Source organism: Rhea pennata, chromosome 19 (genome assembly GCF_028389875.1).
Source record: "Rhea pennata isolate bPtePen1 chromosome 19, bPtePen1.pri, whole genome shotgun sequence".
NCBI classification, from domain to species: domain Eukaryota; kingdom Metazoa; phylum Chordata; class Aves; order Rheiformes; family Rheidae; genus Rhea; species Rhea pennata.
The window spans coordinates 468,996-487,957 of record NC_084681.1 but is presented as its reverse complement, the minus strand read 5'-3'; the positions used below and the strand labels follow the sequence as shown (position 1 = coordinate 487,957).

Genomic DNA, 18,962 nt, shown 5'->3' with positions numbered 1-18,962 from the left:
ATAAGAATTTTCCCGCCTCTCCGCCGATTGGCGGGCGCGGCGGGGCGGGGCAGCGGCGGCTTCGCGGATTGGCGGGCGCGGCGGGGCGGGGCAGCGGCGGCTTCGCGGATTGGCGGGCGCGCCGCGCGGGGCGCCGGCGACTCGGCAGATTGGCGGGCGCGCGGCGGCACCGGCACCGGCACCGGCACCATGAACTGCCTGACGGTGCCCGGCGTCCACCCCGGCTCGCCCAGCCGCCCGCGCGGGCAGATCCAGGTGCGGCGCCCGCGGCCGCTGCGTGAGGCGGGACTAGGCCGGGACCGGCGGGGGGGGGGCGGCTGCGTGAGGCGATGCCGGGCTGGGACCGGGCTCGGTCGGGTTGGGCCGGGACCGGTGCCGGGACCGGGCGGGGCGCTCAGGCCGCGGGGACGGGGCTCAGGCTGGGCCGGGCCGCGCGGGAGCCGTGCCGGGCGGGACGTCAGGGCCGGGCCGGGAGCAGGTGGGATCCTGGCGCTGCACAGACTGACAGTGGAGCTGGAGCGGGACCGAGTGGGATACCGGGGCTGCGGTGGCGATGGTGAGGCTGGGCCGGGACCGGGTGGGATCCTGGGGCTGCAGGGTGGGGTCAGCACCAGGCAGGACCCCGGGAGTGCACAAGGCAATGGCCAGGCCTGTGCCGGATGGGACGGCAGCAGTGCCGGTGTCAGGCCTGTGCTCTCACTCACTGACCCTCATGGTGCTGCCCACAGGTGATTTTTGGACCCATGTTCTCCGGAAAGAGGTAGGACCACATCAGATGGGAGGGCGGGGAGCTGGCAGGTGCCCAGGGCCTGCTGACAGCAGTCTTTTGCAGCACGGAGCTCATGCGGCGAGTACGGCGGTTCCAACTCGCTCAGTACCAGTGCCTGCTGGTGAAGTATGCCAAGGACACACGCTATTGTGCCTCTGGTGTTTCCACACATGACAGGTAAGTCCCATGGGCAGGAAGAACCAGCTCTTGTGGGCCTGGGTGGCCAGGCTGCCTGGCTCACCTCCTGTCCTCCACAGGAACACCATGGAGGCACTCCCTGCGTGTCTCCTCAAGGACGTGTACCAGGAGGCACTGAGCTCGGCAGTCATCGGCATCGACGAGGGCCAGTTTGTAAGTGCAGGGCTAGGGCAGGTCCTGGAGTGCTCTGCATGGGGCAATCTCTTCAGAGCATCTCCATGCAGAAAAAGATCTAAATCCTCCTGGGCTGGGGGGAATATCCCTCGAACAACTTGGACCTGCTAGACTGTGTTCCTGAGGTCAAACCCTTCCCTTAATCCCTGCAAGTTGAGGACAGTGGGGCTGGAGTCCATCTCCTGGGTAGGACACATTGTTGTAATTTTCTGGTGCCCTGTGCTACTGCCTGGGCATACACTGCAGGATCCTCAGTTAAGTGCTGCCCCCTCTCTCTGCTGACGCTAATATTTCTGTATTTCTTCTAGTTCCCAGACATCGTGGAGTTCTGTGAGATGATGGCCAATGCTGGAAAGACTGTCATTGTTGCTGCTCTTGATGGGACCTTCCAGAGAAAGGTAAAATGCTTTCCTTTAGCTACTGTATTAAGAAGCTCATAGATTCCAACCAACAGAACTGCTCCCATCTTGGCACAGGCTTTTGGAAACATCCTGAACCTGGTCCCACTGGCAGAGAGCGTGGTGAAGCTGAATGCTGTGTGCATGGAGTGTTACCGAGAAGCCTCCTACACAAAAAGGCTAGGAGCAGAGAGGGAGGTGAGTTCCCCCAGAACACAATGCAATGCAATAGCTTTTCATCTTGCTGGCCATGCTCCTCTGGGAGAAGGGACCTCCTTAGGTGAACTGAATTCTGCAGGGTCACTCTTCCAATCTTTCTTGCCAGGTTGAAGTGATTGGAGGAGCAGACAAGTATCATTCCGTCTGCCGTGCCTGCTACTTCCGGAAGAGGCCTTACCAACCTGGGTCAGAAAACAAGGAGAATGTGCCCATAGGAGCAAAGCAGTTGGACACGGCTGCCTCCCGAAAGATCTTTGCTTCTTGACTCCTGGGCTCCAACATAGGAACAAAATGAGCAGGGCAAAGTAAAGGCTGTAGCTTCCAGACTTCAGCATTGTCTTCCCCTGCTTTTAGCAAAAGTCAAATGTCTCAGCTCTACTTGCCAAACAAGCTGCTGCTTCTCTGCACCATGTGCCAAGAAAGAGGATGATCAACTGGACCTAATGCTGGAGGGAGCTGAAACAGCAGCCTGACTAAAAGTGAGTCCCTTTCCCAGAACACTGAAAAGAGACAGATGTAATTACTGATGCACCACACAAGCTGGTACTGGAAAACTCCATCACACTAAGTTGGACTGCAGGGCATTAACAGTTTGCAGTACTTCTAGTCTGTTCTAGATTTCATGTGTTCAAACTGGCCAGTGACTGGTAGAAGTCCTTGTACTTGCATATGAACAGGATTGTTTTTTTAATCTCGTCTACTGTTGCTGAAGTCCAGGTTCCCTAGGACAATGTACAGTAATTTAGTATCTGGAACCCACTTCCTTTTTAACATAGTTTGAGGAGATACTTCTTTTCTTTTACCTAGAGCTGTGGCCCAACTTTTCAACTGAAATATATATATCATTCCCTAGCCCTACTTACAGACAGCCTTTTAACAATTGTGCATGGCCTGTCAGCTTGCTGTTACACTCATTTGCTGTAAGTTTTTATTAAAACAGAATGGGGGAAAGACAAGGCTCTACTTGACAGCTCAAGTTTTAAACTCTTTTTAGGCTTGAACTTAAAAGTGCCTCTGCATCTAGTAGTAGTCTACCTATGAAGACAATGGTGTTGTCACTTCATTTCAGGAAGTCACTTCTCCAATATCAAGGTTTTTTGCTCAAGTCCAAGCTTGGTGCTGCCACTTCACAACTCTTAGGCTCAGGACTTGATCTGTGTAAGACTAGGCTACTGTTACTGTGAAAATCCAGCTACTTGGAAAAGGGTGTCTGCTTTGAGTGGATGGTTCTTGATTATAGTCATGTCTCTTGCTCCCTCCTGAGCCTTCAAAGAATTCTTGGGCCTGCTGCTTCCTCTACTATACCTTGGCTGAAGCATCCTCTTCCCTTTTGCTTCACTTAGCTTCCAGAAGTCTTTTACTCCTTGCAAAAGTACTTTTCCTGTAGGTCAGAGTCCACAGGCTCCACACAATCGTTCCTCATTCTGTTCAGGCTGCTTTGGTCGAATCTCCATGCTCAAATATTGTGCTATCAAGCAACACCTGTCTAGAATGTTTTAAGAGCTGCCTGAAAAAAACTGCCTATACCTGCATTACTTGAAGTCATTACAGCTGTAGTATTCACAAGCACTTCACTGCCAGGCCTAGGCTTTTCCCTTGGAGGCTGGGGGAAGGTAGTACTGCTACTGTTTTAGGTTAATAAATAACTTAATGAAATTGCCTGTGTGTGCTCTATACCAGACTGCTCTGACAAAGATTTGCTCTCACTTAATAGGCTGTGCAAACAGCGCAGGCTGATCTTTCATACAAGCAGCAGCATGTGCTAGAAGGCTGGTCACATGGGTGTTGTTTGTGAGCTGGCTACGCAAATCCTCTATCAAACAGTATCCATAAGGAGCAGTAGGGAACACTTGCTAAAAATAGGCACTAGCCTAAGTGTGCTGTTTGTGGAGCAACAGAGCTGATCAAAACAGTGCTCTGCACAGCTTCCCCTCTTGGAAACTCTGGTCTCATCCCGCAGGAGAGGGAAGAGAAAGGAGAAAAACCCAACTTTGCTTCTTCAGTGAAGAAAGGCCCATGGTGGCTAAGTGAAAAAGTTTATTCCATCTCTACAGTGGCAAACAAAGGAACACTTCAGTATCAGCCCCAGCAGCTATAGTTCACATACCTCATAGTGCTGCCAGGAACAGGTGCAGCAGAAAAATACAACCTGAGACAAGCCAGTCTGCATAGCCCAAATGCAGAGAGGCACAACTCAAAGCCTGGGGAGAAAATGAGCTGCTGAGCAGAGCTTTGCTCACAGAGCAGCATGTAGCACACAGGACTACAGCTTGGCTTCTCTGGACACACCACGCCTAGTGGAAGGCAAGTGAGGAAGGCAGGCACTACTGCGGACTGAGTCAGCAGTGGAGATGCTTCACGAGGACCTTCCTCAGTAGCAGGTGGAGCTGTGGACAAGATTGGGCCATGGCCCTGCTGTAAGAGAGACCAGGGCTTGCTGCTTCCAGAGATCCCAAACCCTTTCATGTGAGCACCAGCAGTCATAGTGCAGGCTTTAGGGGGAGGCATGGTACAAGGAAGTTAATAAACATAAGGCTTTGGCATCAAGCTCCCCCAGCAGCAGCAGCTGAGGGAAGGCAGGAAGGCACAAGAGCTCAAAGGCAGGCAGGAGCTGGGCTGCATTGTCCAGCTGCACTGGGGGTTAAGACACTCACTGAAGAAGTAAAAGGTGGCACTTTAGGGAATCAAAGCCAGCAGGACTGGCAAAGGCAACAGTGTAAGGACAGGTCAGGGCAGCAGTCACAATGGCACTGCCGAAGCCAAAACTAGGGGCCAGGCCTGGGAGGATTGAAAACCACACACCACTGCTTCCTCCCACAGCTGCTTCCCCAGAGGCACAACAGAAAGGAAAGGAGCTCAGCCTCTCCAGAGCCAGGAAGGAAGGCAGAGCAGATACTGTGCATGGGAGTCTGCACATGGCATCTTCCCAGGGAGAGTTCACTGCAAGCAGCAGGTCTGCACCCAGCACTCACATATCACTGCTACACATTACACTCCCATTCCCAGCTGGAAAGCTTACAGCTCCACAAGGACCAGGCGGTCTCTCCTTCTATATACCAGCACCAAAGCCTAGTGACCTTAACATAAAGCAGCCACCACCGTCCTGCCCCCCCACCTTCCCCATTCAAGTTACAAGACCTTCCCCACCCCATGAAACACAATTGCACTTGCACAGGTGTCCCTGCTGGACTGCCTGGCACGGGGCTCAGTACACCGGCGGCGGCTGGTAACCCCCCGAGGTGTCCGCAGTGTGGGTGAAGGGTGGCTGCTGATAGCTGTCGTGGCTGACGTTCGGGTAACTGGAGTAGGGAGCTGAGACCTCTGGGGTAGGGTCGACGTAGTTGTGAGCAAAGTCCTCTACCCCCATCTTGTACCTCTTGTAAGCAAAGGCAATCAGGAATCCCTACAGAAACGAGAGGGGCCATCAGAGCTAAGCAGCAAGGCAGAGGCCAGCACCAGCCCCTGGGACACTGGGACCACATGCAGCCACAGTGACAGTGCCTGTCCCAGGCTGTAGGGCTCGCAGAGCCCTTCCACATCACCTCCCAAGCATGGCTGGGCCAAGTGCCCACGCTCCACAGGAGCACAGCTCACCCATGAGAAGATGGAGAAGAAGCTGAAGGTGATGGCAGCTCGGGCAGAGTCAGCCCCAACACGCACATCTTTGGCCGGTGTCCAGGCCCACTGGTTGGTCAAGAAACAGAAACCAATGAACCACAGGAACGTCCAGAGCCCTGGGGGAGGAAGTGTGTGTGAGGGGCAGGGTCTGCTTTTTGCTGGTGCCAGGCAGGTCCCCCACCCGTCATAGGACGGCCCAGAATCGCTGGCGTGGCCCAGCTGGCCGGTTCCTGCTCCCATCAGCCCACCACAGCCACTGGGACCACCGTCGGCAGGCAGGCCCTCGCTCGGTGCCTGGCAGCACATGGCTCGCAGGCGCCGTGCCAGCAGATCAGAGCAGCTCCCGTCGCCAGGCACGGCAGCCACGTCACCCAGGGAGTGGGACAGGGCAGCCGCTGCGCGCCAGCGCCGCGAGCCTGCATGCAGCGGGCCGGCCCTGCCCGGGGCACCTGCTGCGCTACCTGAGAAGCTGAGGTCCGCCAGGACCAGGTACTTGCGGTCGGTGGCGTTGCTGATCTGGTGGAAGTAGATGTCCACGAGGAAGAAGAAGATGCAGGCGAGGAAGGCGAGGACGCCGATGCCGATGCCGTAGCGGCAGGCGTCCTCGTTGTGGTTGAAGATGCAGAAGAGCTCGGAGGAGGTGGGCACGTTGGTGTAGCCCTCCCCGATGAGGCAGCAGAACACGATCAGGGAGAAGATCTGCGGGAGCCCGGGCCGGGGCGTCGCGGCGGGCGGCACCGGGGGCCGCAGCCCCCCCAGAGCTCAGCCGAGAGCCCTGGCCGCGGGCTGGAGCCACCACGGGCCAGAGCCGGGGAGGGGGTCAAGTGGGGGGGAGGTCACACAGGGCCCCGCAGGGGTCACATGGGGGCCCTGGGGGGTGACACGGAGCCCTGCGGGGTCACACAGGGTCCCCGGGGGGGGTCACACGGGGCCCTGCGGGGTCACACAGGGTCCCCAGGGGGTGACATGGGGCCCCGGGGGGGTCACACGGGGCCCCAGGGGGGGTCACACGAGGTCCCCGGAGGGTGATACGGGCCCCGGGAGGGTCACACGAGGCCCCGGGGGGGGTGACACGGAGCCTCGGGGGGGGCCACACGGGGTCCCCGGGGGGTGACACGGGGCCTCGAGGGGGTCACACGGGGCCCCGGGGGGGGTGACACGGGGTCCCCGGGGGGTGACACGGGGCCCCGAGGGGGTCACACGGGGCCCCGGGGGGGCGGGACGAGGCCCGCGCAGGCCCCGTGGCGCACGGCGCGGCCCAGCCCGGCTCAGCCCCGCCGGGACCGGGGCCGGGGCCGGGGCCACTCACCGCGCTGGCGATCCGCGCCACGACGTGCGGCTGCTGCACGAAGCGCCCCACGTCGAAGGCGCCGCCGGCCTTGGCCGCCCCGTAGGCGCCGCCGCCGCCCTCCATGGTGCCGCCGGTTCCGCTGCCGCCGCTCCGCCCCGCTGCTGCGCGGCGAGACGCGGCCCCGCCCGCGCCGGGCCCCGCCTCCCCCCGCGGGGGTGCAGGCAGATCAGGCCCTGCACGGTGCAGCAGTGCACGGTGCAGCAGTGCACGGTGCAGCAGTGCACACTGCAGCGCTGCACAATACAGGTTGTGCAAGGTGCAGGCCGTGCGCGGTGCAGCAGTGCACGGTGCAGCAGTGCACGGTGCAGCAGTGCAAGGTGCAGACCGTGAACGGTGCAGCAGTGCACGGTGCAGCAGTGCACACTTCAGCGCTGCACAATACAGGTTGTGCAAGGTGCAGGCCGTGCGCGGTGCAGCAGTGCAGGGTGCAGCAGTGCAGGGTGCAGCAGTGCAGGGTGCTGGGTTCTGTCGCGCACTCGGTCCCCGCACAGGGGACGGGCTGGCTTGCGGTGCTGAGCGCTACAGGGAACTGCTGCCTCCCGACAGGCAGCGGTCGCGCAGCCCTGCGCACCCCGACGGCGTGGGGGCCCCGAGGGGAGCCCCGTGGGGCTGGCGGGTTTCCTGGCCCAGCACAAAGCCCGGGGCGGGGGGCGCCCCGCCCGCGGCAGCCGCCCGCGCTGGCTGCCGGCCCGGCCGCGGCGCGGGGGGAGCGCCCCGACGGCGCCGCCCGCCCCGCGCCGCCCCCCGCGCCGCGGCCGCCCGGGCCGGCAGCCAGCGCGGGCGGCTGCCGCGGGCGGGAGCAGGGAGCCGCCGGCAGCTCCGCCCGGGGGCCGCGCTCCGCCCGCGCCTCTTCCTGTGCAACGGCCGCGGCGGGCGGCGCGGGGCGCCGTCGGGGCGCTCCCCCCGCGGCGCGCTCGCAGGGCTCCCGCCGGCAGCCCGCGCCTCGCCGCGCTCGCCCTCGTCCCCGCTCCCTCCCTGCCCGCCCTCCGCACGGGCGGCTGGGCCGCGCCGCCCCGACGCCCTGCGCGACGGGCTCCGGCGGCCCCGTGCTCCCGCCGGCCCGGCTCCGCCCCGGGGCGGGCAGGGCCCCGCCGGCCGTGGGAGCCGGGTGCCGGCAGCGCCTGGCGCGGGCCCGGGCTCGCCGACATCCGCCGCGCTGCGCAGGGCGGCGCGACGTGCCCGGCCCGGGCAGCTGCGAGAGCCCCCGCGATGGCCGAGCCGCCCGCCGTCTCCCTCCAGCTCCCCGAGGACGCCGAGAGCGACGGGTAAGCGCAGGCCGGCTTAGTCCTCCGCACGCCGTCCGCCGCAGCGCGGGCTCGGCCCGGGCTCCTGCCCCGCTGCCGGGGCCACCGCGCTCCGGCACGGCCGGCACCCGACGCCCACGTCACAGGCAGCGCAGCCCGGCCCCGGGCCGGACTCGGGGGCTTTTGCCCGGCTCCGGACCCAGGCCCGGGTTGGGCACGGAGGCTGCGGGGGCTCGGCCCCGCTGGGGCCGCTGCACTGAGCTGTACCTGAGCCAGGCAGCCTGGTACCGGGTCCGTGTGCCCACAGGCAGGACTTGAGCCCCTGCAATGAGGGAGCCATGCACACCTCCTTCCGCGAGCTCATCCAGGAGCAGAGCAGCCTGGTGGAGGCGGAAGCGGTCATGGAGTTGGAGATGCAGGCGAGGGGCAGAGGTAAGTGCCGCTGTCGAGGCCACGGGCCGCCTCGCGCCTCTGCCGCAGCCGACGCGCTCGCGGGAGCCTGCTGGCAGCTCGGCGGGTGCCAGCAGCGTGGAGCAGCCCTCGGGGGGGGGGGGTGAGGAGTGTGCCTGCAGCCCGGAGCGCGCCGGTCCCGCCACCCTGCATCCTGCCGCCTCTCCGCAGAGCCCCCGGCGCCGTGGGCCACGGGCTGGCCGGAGCCCGAGCTGGGCGAAGAGCACGCCGCGTACTCCTCGGCCACGCTGCGGGTCCTCGCCAGCATGCCCAGCCGCACCATCGGTGAGCGCAGCCCTGCCGCCGAGCCCGGGCCGGGCGCGGGGCCGCCGGGGCCGCCGCTCAGCCCGCCCTCCCGCCGCAGGGCGCAGCCGCGGGGCCGTCATCGCCCAGTACTGCAACCGCACGGCCCAGCTGCGGTGCCGCAGCAGCCGCCCGTCGCTGCACCAGCTCGTCCGCGTCGCGCGGCCCAGCCTGCAGCAGCGCCACGTCGACCTGGCCACGGCCACGCTGGACGGTGAGCGCCCCGGGGCTGGGCAGCGCGCGCCGGGCAGCGTCCCCGCTCTGCGCCCCGCCGGCTCCAGCCCGCCCTGTGCCCCCAGAGACGCGGAGCCTGCTGGCGAAGGAGCTGCGGAGCCTCCCGCCCGGCCAGCGCAGCCGCGTGCTGCTCTCGATGCCGCTCAGCCTGGCGGAGAAGCGCACGCTCAGGTGGGTCCGCTCCGCGCGCCGCCCAGCAGCCGTCCCCGCCGAGCCGCCCCTGACGCCCCTCTCCGCCGGCAGGCGGGAGCTGAACGGGCAGAGGGGCTCCCCGAGGGACGGCGCCTGGTGCGGGGTCTCCTGCTCGCCCTGCGGCCGCTGCAAGTACCACATCATCCTCGTAAGTCGGTGCGCACGGCTGCACCAGGGCCGCCAGCCGCCAGGGCCGCCGGGCCGGGCTGGGGCAGGAGGCGGCAGGGGCACTGCGGGACGGGGCGAGCGATGGGGGGGCGCGGGAGGTGGGAGGTGGCGGGGGGACATGGGAGGTGGGAGGCGACGGGGATGTGGGATGGGGCAGGTGATGGGAGGAGGTGGGAGGCAGCGGGCAACAGGGCCCCACGGGACAGAGGAGGCGATGGGGGCATGCAGGACATGGGCAGGTGATGGGGGGATGTGGGACGCAGGAGGCAATGGGGGGACATGGGGCACGGGCAGGTGATGGGGGGACACGGGCAGGTGATGGGGCACCACGGGAGGGAGGAGGCGCTGCGGGACGCGGGAGGCGCTGCGGGACGCGGGAGGCGCTGGGGGGACGCGGGAGGCGCTGGGGGACGCGGGAGGCGCTGCGGGACGCGGGAGGCGCTGGGGGACGCGGGAGGCGCTGCGGGGACGCGGGAGGCGCTGCGGGACGCGGGAGGCGCTGGGGGGACGCGGAAGGCGCTGGGGGACGCGGGAGGCGCTGCGGGACGCGGGAGGCGCTGCGGGACGCGGGAGGCGCTGGGGGGACGCGGGAGGCGCTGGGGGACGCGGGAGGCGCTGCGGGGACGCGGGAGGCGCTGCGGGACGCGGGAGGCGCTGGGGGGACGCGGGAGGCGCTGGGGGACGCGGGAGGCGCTGGGGGACGCGGGAGGCGCTGCGGGGACGCGGGAGGCGCTGGGGGACGCGGGAGGCGCTGGGGGACGCGGGAGGCGCTGCGGGACGCGGGAGGCGCTGGGGGACGCGGGAGGCGCTGCGGGGACGCGGGAGGCGCTGCGGGACGCGGGAGGCGCTGCGGGGACGCGGGAGGCGCTGGGGGACGCGGGAGGCGCTGCGGGGACGCGGGAGGCGCTGGGGGGACGCGGGAGGCGCTGCGGGACGCGGGAGGCGCTGGGGGACGCGGGAGGCGCTGCGGGGACGCGGGAGGCGCTGGGGGACGCGGGAGGCGCTGGGGGACGCGGGAGGCGCTGCGGGACGCGGGAGGCGCTGGGGGACGCGGGAGGCGCTGCGGGGACGCGGGAGGCGCTGCGGGACGCGGGAGGCGCTGCGGGACGCGGGAGGCGCTGGGGGACGCGGGAGGCGCTGCGGGGACGCGGGAGGCGCTGCGGGACGCGGGAGGCGCTGCGGGGACGCGGGAGGCGCTGCGGGACGCGGGAGGCGCTGCGGGACGCGGGAGGCGCTGGGGGGACGCGGGAGGCGCTGCGGGACGCGGGAGGCGCTGGGGGACGCGGGAGGCGCTGCGGGGACGCGGGAGGCGCTGGGGGGACGCGGGAGGCGCTGCGGGACGCGGGAGGCGCTGCGGGACGCGGGAGGCGCTGGGGGACGCGGGAGGCGCTGCGGGGACGCGGGAGGCGCTGGGGGGACGCGGGAGGCGCTGCGGGGACGCGGGAGGCGCTGGGGGACGCGGGAGGCGCTGCGGGACGCGGGAGGCGCTGGGGGGACGCGGGAGGCGCTGGGGGGACGCGGGAGGCGCTGCGGGACGCGGGAGGCGCTGGGGGACGCGGGAGGCGCTGCGGGGACGCGGGAGGCGCTGCGGGACGCGGGAGGCGCTGCGGGGACGCGGGAGGCGCTGCGGGACGCGGGAGGCGCTGGGGGACGCGGGAGGCGCTGGGGGACGCGGGAGGCGCTGCGGGGACGCGGGAGGCGCTGCGGGACGCGGGAGGCGCTGCGGGGACGCGGGAGGCGCTGCGGGACGCGGGAGGCGCTGGGGGACGCGGGAGGCGCTGCGGGGACGCGGGAGGCGCTGCGGGACGCGGGAGGCGCTGGGGGACGCGGGAGGCGCTGGGGGACGCGGGAGGCACTGCGGGGACGCGGGAGGCGCTGGGGGACGCGGGAGGCGCTGGGGGACGCGGGAGGCGCTGCGGGACGCGGGAGGCGCTGCGGGGACGCGGGAGGCGCTGGGGGGACGCGGGAGGCGCTGCGGGACGCGGGAGGCGCTGGGGGACGCGGGAGGCGCTGCGGGGACGCGGGAGGCGCTGCGGGACGCGGGAGGCGCTGGGGGACGCGGGAGGCGCTGGGGGACGCGGGAGGCGCTGCGGGGACGCGGGAGGCGCTGCGGGACGCGGGAGGCGCTGGGGGACGCGGGAGGCGCTGGGGGACGCGGGAGGCGCTGCGGGGACGCGGGAGGCGCTGGGGGACGCGGGAGGCGCTGCGGGACGCGGGAGGCGCTGGGGGGACGCGGGAGGCGCTGGGGGGACGCGGGAGGCGCTGCGGGACGCGGGAGGCGCTGCGGGGACGCGGGAGGCGCTGCGGGACGCGGGAGGCGCTGCGGGACGCAGTGCTGCCGCCCTGGCGTGCTCTCCCCCGCTCTCTCGCTGCAGGGCTGCCGGGGGCTGTGGTACGGACTCCTCTCGCTGCTGTCCGCCGCCCGGCCGTGGCATCGCGCCCTGAAGCAGATCGGCAGCCGCTTCGGCTCCAGCGTCCTCTCCTACTTCCTCTTCCTCAAGACACTCCTCATGTTCAACGTCTTCTTGTTCCTCCTCCTCCTGGTCTTCGTGGTGGCCCCACAGGCCGCCTATCCCCCCGCCCCGGCCAGCCGCAGGCCCTTCACCGGCCTCGACGTGCTCACCGGAGCGGTAAGCCCGGCCGGCGCGGCGGCGCCCGCGCTGCCCCGTGCCTGCCGCGGGCTCGCCGGGCTGGTGGCGGCACCCCGGCCCAGCCCCGGCCCGACCCGCGCTCTCCCGCAGGGCTACTTCACCCGCTCGCTGCTCTACTACGGCTACTACAGCAACGACACCCTCAACGAGCCCTGTGCCGCCCGCCCCAACTGCAGCGCCGCGGCCCCCGCGCACCCCTACAACATGCCGCTGGCCTACGTGTTCACCGTCGGGGTCTCCTTCTTCCTCACCTGCGTCCTGCTGGTGTACTGGTGAGTCGGCAGCGCTGGCGCCCGCCTTGCCCCTCGCCGCCCGGCCCCCTGCCCTGACGCCGTCCCCCTTGCTGCAGCTTGTCCCGCTCCTTTGGGGAGAGCTACCGCCTGGGCGGCCCGGCAAGGGACCTGGGCATCAAGGTCTTCTACGCCTGGGACTTCAAGGTGGTCCAGAGGCACTGGGTGAAGCTGCAGTCTGAGAACATCTGCACCCAGCTGAAGGTGAGGCGCGGGGCGGGCCTGGGGCTGCAGCCCGGAGGGCGACGGCGTCTGCGGGCGCCTCTCCGCCCCCCAGGCTCAGCGCCCCGTGCCTGCGTGCCACACCGGCGACGGCTGCGGCTGCAGACGCGCCCCGACCGTGCGTCTGCCCCCGCGTCCCTCCTCGGTGCAGCGGGATGAGTCCTTGCTCCGGACGCGCTGCCCGGGAGCCTCCTCCCGGCACCCCGGGCTGCCGGGCAGCACTGCTGACGCCGGTGTCTCGCAGGAGCTGCTTGCAGAGCAGCAGTCGCGCTCCCGCCCCCGGAGCTGCTGCTGGCAGCTGGAGCACGTCGCCGTCCGCCTCCTGGCCTGGGGCCTCTGCCTGGGCACCGTGCTGGGCTGGGTGGTGGCCGTACGCTTCTTCTCGGAGCACATGCACGCGGTGAGCACGGCCCCTCGCCCTGGCGTTGCGGCGCCAGCCCGGCTCCCCCGGCGTTGCCTGGCAGGGAGGGAGCAGGGAAATCCCTCCGGGCAGCGCCTAGCACCCCTGCTCCAACGTCGTTATTCGCATCTGCGGGGCACGGGGGCTGAGCCTCTTCCCCCGCCCATGCGGGACTTGCGCTCACCCTGGGACCCGATGCCCAGGTTCAGCAGGACGCCCTGGCCCGTGCGGTCAGCGAGTGGCAGCAGGAAGCCATCCTGCTGGTCCTGCCGCTCGTGGTGTCGTTCATCAACGCGGCCATGCCCCACATCTACAACTTGCTGGCCACCTGGGAGAGGTGGGATTCCCCTGTGCTGGAGGTCTACGTGGCCATCTGCAGGTAGGCTGCCGTGGAGGGGCTGGGGGAGCCTCCTGCGCCGCGGGGCTGCGCAGCCCAGCCGGGGCTCCCGCTGCCGCTCCGCTCCCCAGGAGCCTCTTGCTGAAGATGGTGGTGCTGGGGCTGCTCTGCTACCAGTGGCTCAGCCGCGAAGTGGTCTGCGCGTCGGAGGCGGTCAGTGCGGACGGGCGGGAGGCGCAGGGCGCCGGGCTCTGCGCGGCAGCAGGTGCCTTTGGCCTCCGCCTCCACCGCCTCTGCTCGCCCTCACAGTGCTGGGAGACGTGCGTGGGGCAGGACCTGTACCGCTTCATGGTGATGGACTTCATATTCACACTGCTGAACACCGTCTTTGGGGAGCTGGTCTGGAGGTAACACGTCCGGGAGGGCTCCCAGCACGGCACGGCCCAGGGTCTCCGCAGCGGGGACGGCTCTGCCCCGGGTGCCGCGTCCTGGCACAGCCCAGCTCCTCTCCCTCTCTCAGGCTGGTCTTGGAGAAGAGGCTGAAGAGGAGGCGGAGGCCCGAGTTTGACATTGCCCGCAACGTGCTGGAGCTGATCTACGGGCAGACCCTGACCTGGTGAGATGTCCCCAGCCGGGGACGGCTCGCTCCTCCGCTGGCAAAGGCCTCGCGGTGCTCCGCTCACCAGTGCGAGCACGCCGCTGCACGCGTGGTGCTGAGGGGGACCGTGGGGACGCCCAGTGCCACGCGGGAAGGACGCGGGAAACCGGCAGCTCGGCAGACCTGGGCCCCAGCGCTCGGCACGACAGAGGCCGCGCGGCCAGACCCGGCACTGGGCCTCCCGCGCTTGCTCCTGGCTGCGCAGAGCCCTGCCTGCAGCTGGCCTTGCTGTGCTGCCGCCCCCGGCGCCTTGACCGCCGTGCGCTCGGGGCCCAGGGCAAACGCCTCTTCCTCCCTCTCTCCTAGGCTGGGTGTCCTCTTCTCGCCGCTCCTGCCGGCTGTGCAGATCGTGAAGCTGCTGCTGCTCTTCTACATCAAAAAGGTGCACTGCCCCGTACACTCGGCGGCTCCTGGCTGCTCCCGGCAGCGGGCAGCACCACGGCCGTGCTGCGCCCTGGCGAAGGGCGTAGAATCAGTAGGGTTGGAAGGGACCTCTGGAGATCATGTAGTCCAACCCCCGCTGCTCAGCAGGGTCACCTACAGCATGTTAGACAGGGCTGCATCCAGGAGGGCCTTGAATATCTCCAGAGAAGGAGACTCCACCACCTCTCTGGGCAACCTGTTCCGGTGCTCCGTCACTCTCACAGTTAAGAAATCCCCCCTCACGGTCAAGTGGAACTTCCTGTGGTTCAGTTTCTGCCCATTGCCTCTTGTCCTGTCACATGGGACAACTGAAAAGAGTTTGTCCCCATCCCCTTGACCCCTCCTTGACAACACTCTTCCTAATGCACCCCAGGAGACCGTTGGCCTTCTTGGCCACAAGGGCACATTGCTGGCTCATGGTCAGCTTGTCATCCACCAGCACTCCCAGGTCCTTCTCTGCAGAGCTGCTCTCCAGCAGGTCAGCCCCCAGCTTGTACTGGTGCCTAGGGTTATTTTTCCCTAGGTGCAGGACTCCTGTCTTCTTGTTGAACCTCAGGAGGTTCCTCTCCGCCCAGCTCTCCAGACTGTCCAGGTCTCCTTGAAGGGCAGCACAGCCCTCGGGTGTGTCAGCCACTCCTTCCAGCTTGGTATCATCAGCAAACTTGCTGAGGAGGCACTCCGTCCCCTCATCCAGGTCACTGATGAATAAGTTGAACAGGATGGGACCCAGTACGGAGCCCTGGGGGACGCCACTAGCCTCAGGCTTCCAACTAGACACCACACCACTGATGACAATCCTCTGAGCTCTTTCAGCCAGTTCTCAATCCACCTCACTGTCCGCTTGTCTAACCCACACTTCCTGAGCTTATCTAGGACGATGTTATGGGAGACAGTGTCAAAAGCCTTGCTGACACAAGGGACACAACGTCCACTGCTCTCCCCTCATCTATCCAGCCAGTCACTCCATCATAGAAGGCTATCAGGTTGGTTAAGCAGGATTTCCCCTTGGTGAATCCATGCTGACTACTCCTGATCACCTTCTTTTCCTCCATATGTCTGGAGATGACCTCCAGAATGAGCTGTTCCATCACCTTTCCAGGGATGGAGGTGAGGCTGACTGGCCTATGGCTGCCTGGGTCGTCCTCCTTGCCCTTCTTGAAGACTGGAGTGACACTGGCTTTCTTCCAGTCCCCAGGCACCTCTCCAGTTCTCCATGACTTTTCAAAGATGATGGAGAATGGCTTGGCAACAACATCCGCCAGCTCCCTCAGTACCCGTGGGTGCATCCCATCTGGGCCCATGGATTTGTGGATGTCTAGCCTGCCCAGAAGGTCTCTAATCCTTTCCTCCTCAACCAAAGGAAAATCTTCCCTTCTCTGGACTTTCTCCCTCACATCCAGGCTGCAGGATTCCTGAGCCTTGCCCTTAGCAGTGAAGACTGAAGCAAAGAAGGCATTCAGTAATTCTGCCTTCTCTGCATCCCTTGTCACCAGGGCCCCCGCCCCATTCAGCAGTGGGCCCACATTTTCCCTAGTCCTCCTCTTGCTGCTGATGTATTTGAAGAAGCCCTTCCTATTGTCCTTGACATCCCTTGCCAGACTCAATTCCAACTGGGCCTTAGCCTTCCTCGCCGCATCTCTACATACTCTGGCTGCATTCCTATAATTCTCCCAAGCAGCCTGTCCCCTCTTCCACATTCTGTGTATTTTTTTCTTCTGCCTGAATTTGGCCAGGAGCTCCTTGCTCACCCATGCAGGTCTCCTGCCCCTTTTGCTGCACTTCTTACTCATAGGGATGCACCGCTCTTGAGCTTGGAGAAAGTAATGCTTGAATACTAGCCAGAAATGCTGCACCGTGCAGCCAGCAGCCCCATCACGCAGGGGCAGAGGTGCTGCAGGTGCTGCATCCCTGAGCTGGCTCTACCGCTTCTAGAGGGGGCGGGAGGCAGTGGGGGGAGCAGCCTTCCTGTCCCACGCCTGGGGTCACTTCCAGCATGTGACACTCTGCTTCATGTCTGCAGACCAGCCTGGTGCAAAACTGCCAGTCCCCTAGCAAGCCCTGGCAAGCGTCTCATATGAGCACTGTGTTCATCACCCTGCTGTGCTTCCCGTCCTTCCTGGGCGCAGCCATCTTCCTCTTCTACACCATCTGGTCGTGAGTACCGCTGGGGCCCAGCCCAGCAGCGCAGAGCTGCCTGGGGCAGCCGGGCGCGGAGGGGGGGGGAACCCCGGGGATGCAGTGCCTCCTCCGGAGCGTGTTGTGCCTGGCACTGCACCGGGCAACGCTCGCTCTGGTGGCAAAACACTGGCCGTTGCACAAGGCGCAGCAGCAGTTGGGTTCTGCCTGCTTTCCCAGCTGTTGAGGCATTTCCAGATGTTCCCCACTGCAGGGCACAAGGGTGAGAACGCCTTGGTCCAGCTGCTGGGGACGGGCCTGGAGCAGAGTTGGGCTTAGACCGTGGAGTCCTGGAAATGTGGGTCAGAGCCGTGCCCTGAGCTAGGGAGAGGGCTGCGTGGGATGTGTGGAGCCCAATGGTCCCCCACGCAGAGCAGCACCTGCTGACTCCTGCGCTCTGTCCACTCAGGGTGAAGCCATCGGAAACCTGTGGTCCCTTCCAGGGGATGGAAACCATCTACGAGTCAGGGAAGACCTGGGTGCACTTGCTGGAGAAGTCCAGCCCAAATGTCACCTGGTTCACCTGGATCCACCTGTACCTGGTGGAGAACACCGCCTTGCTCTTCCTCACGTCTGGGGGGCTGCTGTGAGTAGGGAGCGGAGCCAAGGCTGAAACCTGGGCCCACATTTTGGGGGGGGTCCCACTGTCAGTGCCACAACCCTGAACAGGGCTGGAGCTGGGGTGTTGCCCTGGTGTGGGGCCAGGAGCGAGAGTCCTCCAGCCCTGGTGCCATCATCCCACTCGTGCCTGTCGTTGCAGAGCCATGATCTACTTCAACATCCAGGTCATGAAGGGCCATCGGATAATCATTAACTTGCTGAAGGAGCAGATCTTCAAGGTGAGTGAGCTCCACGTGCCGCCCCGCGTCCCCGCGGCTCCCTGCTGCTCCGCGCCTTGCTTGGGAGCCCCAGGCACGGCTGCGTTCAGCTTTGACCCCGTCGGCCAGCGCTGCCGCTTGAACGATGCAGGAGCGCATCTGCTGCCCCTGCTCACCGTGAGCTGTCTGCTCTTGTAGGAGGCAGAAGACAAGAGGTTTCTCATTCAGAAGCTTCACTCCATTTACGAGCAGAGAGAGAGATACAGCTGAGCCCCAGGTGAGGCGCCGGGATGCTCCTGGGGGCTCGGAGTGCAGGACAGCGCTTTGGAGCCCCCGGGTAGCCACTCCAGGGACACAGAGCTGGGTGCGAGGGCAAACCCTGCTCCGGGCCACCCCAGACACCAGCGGCCGGACAGCCCTTGCTTTGTGTGCAGCTGCTGCCAGCAGAGAGCTGTGACCTTCCCATGCAGCCAGGAACTGGGACAGGATATTTGCTGTCCAAAGGGAGGGAGCTTGCAACGTACTCGTACTTGCAGCACCTGGCAGCAGCGTGGCCCCGTGCAGGGTCATCCGAGGTGTTGACGCAGCTCTGTCCCCTGCCTGGCACAGCAGCACCAGCTCTGCTGTCACGCGGATGAGGCCAGGGCAGGAGCCCCCAGCGCTGGCAGATGCCTTCCCGCATGCGGGGCTGTGGCAGCCCTCCTTCCAGGCAACCGAAGATCTGGCCTGCCGGACTGGGAAGCACCTAGTACTGCTGAGAAGCCTGACAGCTTCATTTTGGGACCAGCACCTGTTTGCCTGGCTGCAGCTAGAACAGCCCATTAAAAACTCACTCCGCAGCAGAGCCCTGGGTGTCCGCCTGGTCATCAGCACCACATTCCCCTTTTGCCAGAGCTTTGCAGCACTGTGGTCTTGCTGGGGCAGGACGGGACGGGATAGGATGGGGTGGGAACAGACAGGACTGGATGGGCTGCTGGGGCATGACGGGAGGGGACGGGATGGACTGGGTGGGATGGGATGGGGTGGGCTGCCGGGGTGGGTGGTCCTGGCCCCCAGGGCAGCCCCGGCCCCAATGGCAGCTCCATGGCGCTGGCACAACTGGAGCAGGAACTCTGTGCTCCCCTGGCCCCAGCCAGACACACAGTCAGTCCCAGCCAGGCAGTGCCAGCACTGGGGTTGGTGCGTCTCTGCCCGTCCAAAACCCGCGGAGTTCCACATCGGAAGCTGAAATTTGGTGGCTGCGCGAGCCCCTGAGCTGCCCTCAGCCCTTCCCATCCACCCGCCACTCTTTAGGGCACCCGCAGCAGCTCCGCTCCTCACCGGGCCGTCACAGGGCGAGAGGAGGTAGCTGCCTCACGGTATTGGTTTCTTGCATGTTCCCCCCCCCCCCAACTTTGAGGTTTCTGATCATGTAAAAAGACCCAAAGGCCAGGTAATTCCCTTTAGGATGCAGCCCCGCTTCTCCCTGCAGGTTGGCATCCTGGAGGGGACATTCCACTCAGCCAGGAGCTGAGTAACCACTTCACCACCACACTTTGCCCAGCCCAGGAGCCAGTGCACTTCCCCTTATCCTTTCACCCTCTGCAAGACACAGCGCGAGGCAGCAGCCACGGAGTCCTGGAAGCACACCGGCTTGTACTGCTGTGAACACCCTGCTGCTGGTGCTCGCC

The 18,962-nt window shown here is 65.8% G+C and overlaps 3 protein-coding genes across 10 annotated transcripts; 2 read left to right on the top strand and 1 right to left on the bottom strand.

Moving 5' to 3' along the window:
- The first annotated feature begins 153 nt into the window (after positions 1-153).
- On the top strand, positions 154-3,414 carry TK1 (thymidine kinase 1). The gene is made up of 7 exons (XM_062591709.1): positions 154-255; positions 729-760; positions 833-946; positions 1,027-1,120; positions 1,450-1,539; positions 1,618-1,737; positions 1,865-3,414. The coding sequence occupies exons 1-7, from the start codon at positions 190-192 to the stop codon at positions 2,021-2,023; spliced, it is 675 nt and encodes a 224-aa protein (XP_062447693.1). The 5' UTR covers positions 154-189; the 3' UTR covers positions 2,024-3,414.
- A 361-nt stretch (positions 3,415-3,775) lies between these two features.
- Positions 3,776-6,821, bottom strand: SYNGR2 (synaptogyrin 2). The gene is made up of 4 exons (XM_062591419.1): positions 6,686-6,821; positions 5,838-6,075; positions 5,353-5,492; positions 3,776-5,161 (listed from the first exon to the last, which is right to left on the bottom strand). Exons 1-4 carry the CDS (start codon positions 6,788-6,790, stop codon positions 4,964-4,966), a joined length of 681 nt encoding a protein of 226 aa, XP_062447403.1. The 5' UTR covers positions 6,791-6,821; the 3' UTR covers positions 3,776-4,963.
- Positions 6,822-7,895: 1,074 nt separating this feature from the next.
- Positions 7,896-18,895, top strand: TMC6 (transmembrane channel like 6). Of its 8 annotated transcripts, none has more exons than XM_062591417.1 (20): positions 7,896-7,992; positions 8,279-8,403; positions 8,593-8,706; positions 8,786-8,938; positions 9,024-9,129; positions 9,202-9,298; positions 11,694-11,948; positions 12,060-12,241; positions 12,319-12,463; positions 12,726-12,881; positions 13,085-13,260; positions 13,350-13,431; positions 13,528-13,625; positions 13,739-13,834; positions 14,183-14,258; positions 16,320-16,453; positions 16,884-17,060; positions 17,235-17,313; positions 17,491-17,569; positions 18,764-18,895. In XM_062591417.1, the coding sequence occupies exons 1-19, from the start codon at positions 7,937-7,939 to the stop codon at positions 17,560-17,562; spliced, it is 2,379 nt and encodes a 792-aa protein (XP_062447401.1). In that variant the 5' UTR covers positions 7,896-7,936; the 3' UTR covers positions 17,563-17,569; positions 18,764-18,895. The 8 variants fall into 8 exon arrangements, with proteins under 8 accessions (XP_062447401.1, XP_062447399.1, XP_062447400.1 ...); XM_062591415.1 differs by lacking the exon at positions 18,764-18,895 and adding an exon at positions 17,902-18,136; XM_062591416.1 differs by lacking the exon at positions 18,764-18,895 and adding an exon at positions 17,857-18,136.
- The last annotated feature ends 67 nt before the right edge of the window (positions 18,896-18,962 follow it).

What these genes read in the sequence shown, in the direction of transcription:
- TMC6 (XM_062591417.1), top strand. Translation starts at nt 7,937, where the DNA reads ATGGCCGAGCCGCCCGCCGTCTCCCTCCAGCTCCCCGAGGACGCCGAG. An exon ending in GAGGACGCCGAGAGCGACGG is followed by an intron (nt 7,993 to 8,278) that starts GTAAGCGCAGGC and finishes GTGTGCCCACAG; the next exon opens with GCAGGACTTGAGCCCCTGCA. An exon ending in TGCGTCCTGCTGGTGTACTG is followed by an intron (nt 12,242 to 12,318) that starts GTGAGTCGGCAG and finishes CCCTTGCTGCAG; the next exon opens with CTTGTCCCGCTCCTTTGGGG.
- SYNGR2 (XM_062591419.1), bottom strand. Translation starts at nt 6,790, where the DNA reads ATGGAGGGCGGCGGCGGCGCCTACGGGGCGGCCAAGGCCGGCGGCGCC. An exon ending in TGGCGCGGATCGCCAGCGCG is followed by an intron (nt 6,076 to 6,685) that starts GTGAGTGGCCCC and finishes GGGCTCCCGCAG; the next exon opens with ATCTTCTCCCTGATCGTGTT. An exon ending in GGCGGACCTCAGCTTCTCAG is followed by an intron (nt 5,493 to 5,837) that starts GTAGCGCAGCAG and finishes TTCCTCCCCCAG; the next exon opens with GGCTCTGGACGTTCCTGTGG.
- TK1 (XM_062591709.1), top strand. Translation starts at nt 190, where the DNA reads ATGAACTGCCTGACGGTGCCCGGCGTCCACCCCGGCTCGCCCAGCCGC. An exon ending in GCCCGCGCGGGCAGATCCAG is followed by an intron (nt 256 to 728) that starts GTGCGGCGCCCG and finishes TGCTGCCCACAG; the next exon opens with GTGATTTTTGGACCCATGTT. An exon ending in GCATCGACGAGGGCCAGTTT is followed by an intron (nt 1,121 to 1,449) that starts GTAAGTGCAGGG and finishes TATTTCTTCTAG; the next exon opens with TTCCCAGACATCGTGGAGTT.